This window comes from Panthera tigris, chromosome F2 (genome assembly GCF_018350195.1).
Source record: "Panthera tigris isolate Pti1 chromosome F2, P.tigris_Pti1_mat1.1, whole genome shotgun sequence".
In the NCBI taxonomy this organism is placed as follows: domain Eukaryota; kingdom Metazoa; phylum Chordata; class Mammalia; order Carnivora; family Felidae; genus Panthera; species Panthera tigris.
This window is the reverse complement of record NC_056676.1, coordinates 16,841,708-16,851,458: the sequence shown is the minus strand read 5'-3', so window position 1 is coordinate 16,851,458 and position 9,751 is coordinate 16,841,708. Positions and strand designations below refer to the sequence as shown.

The window sequence follows — 9,751 nt, the reverse complement described above, 5'->3', positions numbered from 1 at the left end:
CTTTTTAAACTTTCAAGTTTATGTTTTCAAATATTCTCCATTTTCTTCCTTTTGATATCTGTGGTTCCTATGTCCTGTGTGTGTGTGTGTGTGTGTACACATGCACATGTGCATGCATGCATAGCTGGGTGAGTGTGTTTAGCAACTGAAGTAACTTCCATGATGAATGCCCTAGGCATTGGCCTCCAAGCATATTCTAATGCATAGCCTCCAGCCGCAACATGACCTACCTCCTGGGTCTGCCAGGACAGTTATATGTATTGGCTTCTTAGAAGAACAAAATAAAAGTTGTCCGTGATCCTTGAATGAAAATAAAATCCATCCCATCTCTAAGGTGAACCCAGAATGGATGCAATATACCAAAAAGGGGTAATTTTATAAAGGGAAAACTATGCTGCCCATATTAAAAAGGCAAAATGATGACAGGTAGAATATCTGTTTCTAACCAATGTCATAATATTTGGCTAAAAAGAAAAAAATCAAGTAATCATTTGGCCATTTCCTTCGAAGTGAGTAGGTAATCTTTAATATTCATCTAAAGCCCATTGTTTAGCTGTTGCTTTCATAGAAATGTTAAAACTGACAAGTTCTAATTTTTAGCCTGCTTTATATTTTAATGGTAATAAGATATAAGATATGCAGTTGCAAAAAGGAGCTTTCCATGGAAAAAAATCAACAATAGACAATCTTATACTAAAGAGTAGATAGTTAGACAAGCAAAGTACCATCATCCTGTTGTTTTTAATGGCTAGATTTTCAGTGGCTCACCTTCTCCCCAAGCACTTATTACTCTCTGAGATGATCTTGTTATTTATTTGTTTTATTGTCTAACTCCTGTACTAGAATAAAACCTTCCTGAGAGCAGGAACCTTTTCTGTTTAGTTCATCACTATTTTCCAGTATTATGTGTGCAGAATATGGTGTATAATGCACACCTGAGAAATATGATCTGAATGACTGAGTGAATGAATGAAATATGATTTGTATCTAGGGATATTCAGTCCTCAAAAGTTTCTATGTTCCCAGAAAATAGATATTTAAGTAGATACTCCAAGACTCTGCTTCGTTTAGTGCTCAAAAGAAAACTGTGCAACCTTAGGGAAGCCATTTAATCTCAGGATGATTTTCTTATCTGTACAATAAGGGTTGGGATTGGATGATTGCCAAGGTCCCTTTTGACTACAGTTCCAAGACTCTATGACTTCAGATAAATGTGGGGATATTTCAGTGTCTTAAGGCTCTAAAATGCCTCTTCCTATTCCTGGCAAGTTTCAGAGTGGTTATCTACAGTATTAAGACATAAATTATATGTCCGGACCCTGCAATGTCAGTCCCAGCTTGGGAATGTGCCAGGGCTATGACAGGAAAACCTAAGACAATTGTAACCGCTGCTCTTACCATGTAAGGAACATGCCTCTGTGACCAAAATAGAGCTGAAGATAAGCTCCTAGCCCACCATTTGTCACTGAGCAACTGTGGCTCTACCCAGCCCATTCACATACGCACTGCATACCTCCAGCACTCATCCACACACTCTCGTTTGGGGCTGCAGCTCTGGGTCTGGAAGTGCTCAGTCAGCTACATTTGAAATACAGTACTTTAGAATTCCCTTCATTAAGCCAAATAGGGTTTCCTTTCCCCACCACCCCCAAAAGAAGGGGGGGGGAGCAGATTAATATTACTAAAGAGAGAACTGTATTAAAGTAGAAAGATTCTCCTGAGGAAATCAGTCAACATTTACTGGTAAAGCCCCAATTTCTAGCACTTGGGAGAAGTTCCATGAGTGCAGACTAGGATGAGTCTGGGTCTCCAGACCCAGACCCAAAGGTGGGTCTCCACCGGGCTATACAAGAAAAGAGGCAGACAAATGAGGATAACGTGTTCCTTCCAGACACATGAACTGGAGTTCAGCTCCTCTCCCATCAGCAGGGTCCCCTTGTGCAGTGCTCAGCAGAGCAACTCTACCCAGTAGCCATGGGTCTCCAGACTCCCAAACTCATGCTGTTTTCTACCATATCACGTTGCCACCCACTTCATGTTAGAAGAACAATTATGTTCTAATCAATGGATCTCTAAAACTTACTCCTGGGGTTCTTCTCCAGATCATTTAAAAGCTCCTTGAGCAAACTCTCTAAAGCAGAGAGCCCAGTGAGCCATACTGACTTGGGTCCTCTGGTTCAGTGAAAGCCACAAGCCCATGGCAAGCTGAGAAGTTGTTTAATTTGCTCCCATACGTAGTAGAGAGTCAACTCGTCTCCCAGAAGAGCCTCATCCTCCCTTGGTTGCCAGTATTTTGCCTCTTAGATAAATAATAGGGCTAATATCTCCTGCCATTCATGTTCAGTTTTTCCATCTGAAGGGGGTTGCTTAGCTCTGCATCATAATTACTCAGGACCCTGAAGGTCTTACTCTGATACTGCTTAAAAGATGCTCCAGATGCTCCAGTGGTTCAAATGATTATTAGCATTGTTACAATAAGTGTGGTCTGTCCAAGCTGACTATGAGAATAATATGAGGTAACACTTATCAAGCCCCTGGCATGTGCCTCTTACCCCAATTTAGTCATCTCAATAACACTGTGAAGAATGCAGTATTAACCCCAGTGTACCAGTGAGGAAGTTGAGGGACAAAGGGCTTAAAGTAACTTCCCAAGGTCATATAGTTAAATGACAGCTAAAAGTCTAACTCTGAAACCTGTTCTTTTAAGCATATGTTCTATTGCCTTTGAAATGTTGCCTTAAAAATTCTGGAATGCTTATTAAAGTGATTCTTACAATATTTATACGTCATATTTGTAACTTCATGGACAGTGTCCTAAAAGCTATTTGGGTAAAATTATTGTTTTGGAAATACAATAGGTTTGTTGTCATTGAAGAATCATTGGCGGATCTTATTAAAGTCCTCATTTTTCAGATAATGGAAATGCTCAAGATCAAATAGTTATTATTCAACTTGTAGCTGTTTCCTTTAGACATGCATCCATACAAAACAGGATTATTTCTAGGCCTGCTTGTCTGTCAGCCTCAGGAGGACCGGAATTAATAGCCTACTCTCTTGGGTATCTAGTGACATAGGATAAATGCCCTTTGTAAAGACTATAAGACGGAGACAGAGGTTATGATTTTTAGCAATGAGGAAGGAAAGCCAAGCACAGTATTCTGGAAACAGAGAGCTCCCAAGGCAGTGCATTTGTCCACTCCAACCAGCAGCCCTCTTTCTGAGTCCTAGCCTATCCCAGAACATTTCCTGGGCTGGAAAGGCAAGTATAGCTCCAGACCATGCTGGGCTTATATAGAACAGCCTAGAAGGCCCTCCAACCTGCAGTCGAGAGCTCTGGGGACATCTCAGCCTGTGTGACATTCAGCTAGGAGTACTAAAAAGGCTGAAGGCTCCTTCACCCACTGTCAGATCCACAGCAAAGAGAAAAAAAATGCCACTTCTCCTTTTGACACAGTTCAGATTGCCCTTTCATGACTACAGCCCTTTTCAAAGCCACTCTCATAATCATTGTAAACTCATATCAATTGCATACATTATTTAAAAAAATTTTTGGGGCGCCTGGGTGGCGCAGTCGGTTAAGCATCCGACTTCAGCCAGGTCACGATCTCGCGGTCCGTGAGTTCGAGCCCCGCATCAGGCTCTGGGCTGATGGCTCAGAGCCTGGAGCCTGTTTCCGATTCTGTGTCTCCCTCTCTCTCTGCCCCTCCCCCGTTCATGCTCTGTCTCTCTCTGTCCCAAAAATAAAAAAAACGTTGGAAAAAAAAATTTAAAAAAAAATTTTTTTTAATGTTTATTTATCCGTTTTGAGAGAGAGAGAGAGAGAGAGAGAGCAGGGGAGGGGCAGAGAGTGAGAATCCCAAGCAGGCTCTGCAAAGTCAGCGCTGAGCCGGATGCGGGGCTCCTTCCCACAAACTGGGAGATCATGACCTGAGACGAAATCAAGAGTTGGACACTTAACTGACTGAACCACCCAAGTGCCCCTTTTAATTTTAATTTTTAAAATGTTACTTATTTTGAGAGAGAGTGAGCGAGCACACATGCATGAACTGGGGAGCAGCAGAGAGAGAGGGAGAAAGGGAAAGCATACGTTATTTTTAAATGATAACAAGGAGTCCACAGTGTGATTTAGCCTAAGCTCGGCAGCTCTCCAGGGCTGATCCTGGGCCAGGTGCCTGACCAGACCAGCCCTGCAAGACATTACACGATCAAGGACAAAATTAGACACGTACAAGGGATGGGCACTCCTACCAAAGGGCAGGTGTCTGGGCCCCATGTGGGAAGAGGCAAGGTAATTGGGGAAGGATAGTGCCCACCCAGGGACTACTCCATTTCCCATCCCTAAGGGGTTCTTCACCAATCAGAAGAGCGACTTCTTTAAACAACAGCTCCCCACCCCCTGGCCAGGAGCCACCAATGGCTTCCCAGAAAATGTTTCCAGGCAGGTGGTGAGCAGAGTCAGGAAGGAAAACAACTACCCCAGCGAGAATGGGAGACACAGGAGCTCTGCTCTGTGACCCTGAACTCTGGTACAGAATTCACCTGCTCTGCAAGGTAGGATCATTTCACTCTAAGCCAAGAACCTCGTGTGCTTCACTACATGCAGCTTTGCAGGCTAGTGCTCACAAAGTGAGCCTCTGGTGTTTTGCCCAGGCTCTGTGGGAGAGCACTTTAGTGATTACAGGTGCAACATGTGGCCATTTGTGTCAGTGTCTCTGTCCTCTGTCCTCTTCAAATGGAGGATATTTGCATCAAATAGGGATCATAAAATCAGAGACCTCCATGAGGCTCTGAGCCAATACCTACATCTGCAGATGAGCCACCTAAACTGATCGGAAAGAACTGTGCTTTTCTGAGCAACATTCATTCTGTATTTATTTTACTGATTATTAAAAAAATGTCCAGGTCTCTTTACAAAAATGCGAAATATAGGAATATATAAGGAAGACAGTAGTCCCACTGTTCATTACTCCTAACCTTTTGGTTTCTGGAGTTTTTCCCCATATAAATATATATAGGGGTTATTTATGAATATATACATTCTATACTGTTTTATTTCCTTAAAGTAAAATCCAGAAGTGAAATAAATAGGTAAAAGGGATGGACACTTTTAAGACTCCTGCCAATTTACGGCTTCATCTGAAAGCCCTACAGGGAACAATTACATTTGTCTAGTAGCCTGTGAAAGTACTTATAAAAGTGTGTCATGTTTGATGAATACTTTTATCAGTAATAATAGGAGTAATAATCCTAAACCTCACTGCCTGGAAGTTCCTCCTGATATCTGCACTAAATCCCTTCTCCTGACTTAATTTCAAACCTGTTCCTGCTTGTCTTGTTCACAGTGAAAGAAAAAACAGCTGCTCCCTATTGTGCCCCTGACCGGCCTCCAGGAAGAAAACCAGTTGTCAAATCTCTCCCCGCCCTCTCAGTGTCCCCCGATGCTGGCTACAGGGAGCCCGGTTTGTTTGCATTTCTTTGCTCAAGGCCAAATGTGACCCCCAGAGCTTTTCTCCTGTATGTGTTCTGCAGCCTTGGTGTCCCAGAGAAGATCTCTGATGAAGGCTTGACCAGAGATGAGTATAGAGATTACCTCACTTAGCCACAAGCAACCCACTCCTATTTATACACCCAAGACTCAACATGGCACCACACTAGAGTGCTGATTCATGGTTTACTGATTAAGTTGTATTTGGCCTTTACTGTAAATAAGTAAAAAGATAAGAGTTTATATTGTCCATTTTGTAATCTCTTTGGGCTCTTCACCAAAAGAAAACTTCCCTTCTGTAAATGGATCCCAGATTTATCATGATCTTTACAGGAATATAGGTATGGAGAAGAAAGGACATTGATTTTAATGGTGTAGAAATCTAAAACGAGATGGTTATGGCCAATGTCTTGAAGTGATTATCCAGGAACCAGCCTTTGGCTTCTGATAGAATTTGCCTTTCTAATGATAAAATAATGAAAACAGGGTATTTATCAGGCACTCACCATATACTAGGCACTGTGCTAAGCATTTTGCTTATGCTTAATTTTTCACAGTAACTCTGTAAGGTGGGTACTATGCCCCATTTTTACAGAGGAGAAAAATGAAGGATTGAATGTACATGAGAAGGGATCTTTAAAACATAATACATAATTAAAAAAAAGCAGAACGAGAAATATAGCACATTACCATTTATAAAAGTAAAAGACGTGCATATAAAATAATCAACATTTTATAAGAGTATAAGTGAACGGAACACCAAACATGTTAGAGTGGTTATGTACAGAGAAGAGAACAGGACTGGGATATGGAGATAAAAAGAAATAAGTAGATAAGAGGGGCCTTGCCTACAGCAATACAGACAATATGCTACAGACTGAGCAGTACAATGCCTCAACACTGCATCTGAGGTCCAACTACAAAAACCAACAACCCCAAAACTTAAAGCAGGGAGTAATAAATGGCTCCAGGTTACAGATCCAGAGACCTGCACTCAACCCAGCTGTCTTGCACCTGCCCTCTGTGCAGCCTGGCTTAACTAGTCTGTGAATCTTCAGTTCTTGAAAAGGTATCTGCCACATAGCTAAATCTCTTTAGGCTTCAGCTATTTGCCTTCAGCAATTACACAGTTTATACTTGATCTTGAGGAAGGGTGGATTCACAGTATTTCTTATATGCCAAGCTTCAGTGTGAGCTAAACAGCCAGCCATTTATGCATTTGTTCACCAAGTTTGTATCAAGTGTTTATTATGTTCCAGGCACTGGGCCAGGCAGAGGGCAGATATGAATGAGCCAGAGCTCTGGTCTCAATGAAATCCATGACTAAATCATTCTGTAACCACAGATACATCTTCCTCCTTCTGCTATCCCCTTTGTGGCCCTGCTGTCAGAGTGCAGATATGCTGCTCAAACCTGCACATGATTTTCCAAAGCACTAACTAGTACTCCTTAAGACATTTGGATTTCCACAAAGAAATAGTACTATAATGGTGGATAACACTTATTTTCATTACTGGTAATTGATTTTTCTTCTAACTAATCTTTTAAAATGGATTGACCAACAAAAAACAGCAAATGTAACAACCACCCCAGTAGATGTGGTAAAATCTGCCTTGTTGACTCACATGGTAACTTCTCTTCCTGAGCCAGGAGGAGAAGGTTTTAGAGACATATGAGGAAGGCGGTCATTCTATAAGGAAAGATTGTGTGGCTCTGAGGCAGCCACAACCCCCCCAGGAGTCCAGGCTTGGTGTATATTCAGCCGGAGTTGTTTGACTTACCTCAATAGTTTTACAGGTGTCCTCCAGCTGGCTGATTACTCCCTGGACTCGATCATTGCTTCCCACAAGGACAGCAATGCCATCACTGAGCTCAGACTAATGAAGAGAAAGGAGGTATGCAAAGTTTTAGGGGTTTTCTAGTCAGCCCTGATTGTAGATAAATTGTAGTATTATCCTCATGGATTCCTAATCCAGCGTCCACTGAACCCCATAGGAGTAACAGGCGTATAAGGCCTGTGAACCTCCTGGTCTTGTAATAAAATTCTGTCGAGATGTGTATATGAATGTATTTGTCTGGGAAGAAGTTTCATAGTTTTCACCAAATTCTTAACGGAGACTGAGATCTGACCTTGCTAATAACATCATAAACACTGAATTATAGATTATAGAGAATAGCATATTCAAGCTAAGTAATTATAAATATTGTTTATAAATTCAGTAGAGTCCAATATGTGACTTCAGAGACCCGAAATGAATTGTTTTCCTAGTGTAGCTCAGGATCCATTTTACTAGGGAAATGAGAATAGTAAATATTCATTTATTCAACTGACTCAACTAACACGCACCTTCTATGTGCTAGGTGTGCAAATACATATGTACTAGACTAAGTTATTACAAACTTGAAACTCTAGCATTTGACTGGTTCTAGGGGAGGGTTTTCAACTTGAAATTCCTCTCCGCTTTCCAAGACTGGCTATCAGGGAGCACTGAATGGGGAATTTGGAGACCTACCTGCTTGATCCAACTCTGCCTTTAACTTGTTTATGATGTTGGCCAAACATGTAATCAATGTGGACCCTAAATTTCTTGGATATAAAGTGAGAAGGTTGGACCAGAACAGTGGTTGTAAAACATTGTAAAGCTTCAGAACCCTTTCTTCAGAAAGAGGAAGCTAATGTGGAATCCCAGTAGATAAGAGTGAAGCTGCTCTGTCCAAACAGGAGTGGGGTAGAAGTCCTGCCAGTCTGTCCTGTCCATCCCACGTGAGTTCCTAGGGCTCTGAGGGAAATCGTGTGAAACAAGTACCATTCGGTTCTAACATGCCATGACTTGAGGGGGATGGATGGGTGTGGAAGGATAAGGGGAAATAAACCACAAATGGATTGAAAAATAAATAAATGTTACAGATGTCTTGCTAAATTCTGCTTTTTTGGCAGTTATCACTCACTGGTCATGACTAGTATTGCCCAAAAGTTTGGCTTTCACATTTGATTCCAACTCTGACCCTCACAGTAAAATATCTACCAAATGTGGGACCTGTGATTCTTCATAGAAAGGAGCTAAGATATGGAGCTCCTCAAATTCTAGGTGTGGGGAGTGGCTGCATCTATTTGAGCACACAACTGCACGTTTATTTGCATCAAATGGGCAAGTTGCTACTTGCCAATGGATGAAACTGGGTTGGCAGGTTAGTGATAAGCTGGGGACATGCTGTGGTTGGTCAGGGTGAGGAGGCTGACGCCCTGGCGGGGGGTGGGGACATGTGTCAAACTGAGAGGAGTCCTTTTAGCAAGTGGCCTAGGTTGAAAGCCTAGGAAGCCAGTTTAACCTGGACTTGAAGGCTAATACAGTAGGAGTTGGGGGAGTAAAGGCCTGGGAAGGGTGCAGGAAACAGTAGCTTTTTTTAGTGAATGAAGAAAAATTCCTGTGACTGGCGTGAAAAGTTAATCCTTTTGTTATCTATAGTCTAAACTTCAAACAGCTCTGACCAGGTCCCAACACATTGCTTGTCTTCAGCAACCTCCCAGATGCACAAATAACAAGCGACCCTTGCCCTCTGTGCACCTTCCTGAGCCTCGGCACCCCTTCCCTCGCTAGCAGTCCCCTTACTCTCTTGGGGATCTAGTGTGTGGCCATGTTTGCACCAGCACTACACCACCTCACGCTCTGAGCCGCCAGGCCTCAGGGCTACGTGGCTTGGGCAGTCCCCTTCAGCAAAGAGAGCCAATCACACAGAAATTCGGAAGGGGCTGGAGAAGAGGAAGAGAGGCTCTGTTACCTTCTGCCTCTGGAACACGTGAGTTAGGGGAGCCACCTGGCAATCCTTGTGTGCCCCAAAGACCTTGCACAGAGAGCAGGTGGGCACTTCACAGTTCAGACAGTAGATGTTGATGCGTTCCTCTTCGTGCTCCTCACACATGGGCTGGTCAGACTTCTTTTCTGGTCTGGGAGGAGGTGGGCAGATAAATGTGTCAGCTCCCATTGCAGCAAAGCAGAGTTGGTGGGGGGTGGGGGGGTGGGATTAGTATTGCTATTCCAGAAAACTTCCAAGGTCCTGTTCTTGTCCTCGGAAACCTCCAAATTCAGTTGCCCTTTGGGCTTAGCAGTGGTGAGCTGATAGATATCTAACGACCAGCCTGGAGTAGGGGATAGGACATGGACACTCTGATCTGTAGTGTTTGACAATTTCTGTGGTGAGGGTTCCCATCATGGCTGATTTAAACTTATTGACGGTTTAAAACACAGCTAGTAAAATTCCTGAAAA

At 42.7% G+C, this 9,751-nt stretch overlaps 1 protein-coding gene across 3 annotated transcripts in view; it reads right to left on the bottom strand.

Annotated features, from left to right (window-relative positions):
- Positions 1–9,751, bottom strand: part of TRIM55 (tripartite motif containing 55) — a 44,143-nt gene that overhangs the window by 27,564 nt on the left and 6,828 nt on the right. For all 3 annotated transcript variants that reach the window (XM_007085017.3, XM_007085020.3, XM_007085018.3), the window contains exons 3-4: positions 9,266–9,431; positions 7,267–7,362 (exon numbers count right to left, since the gene is read on the bottom strand). In XM_007085017.3, the coding sequence (XP_007085079.1) occupies positions 7,267–7,362; positions 9,266–9,431 (262 nt within the window). The remainder of the gene's footprint in view (positions 1–7,266; positions 7,363–9,265; positions 9,432–9,751) is intronic.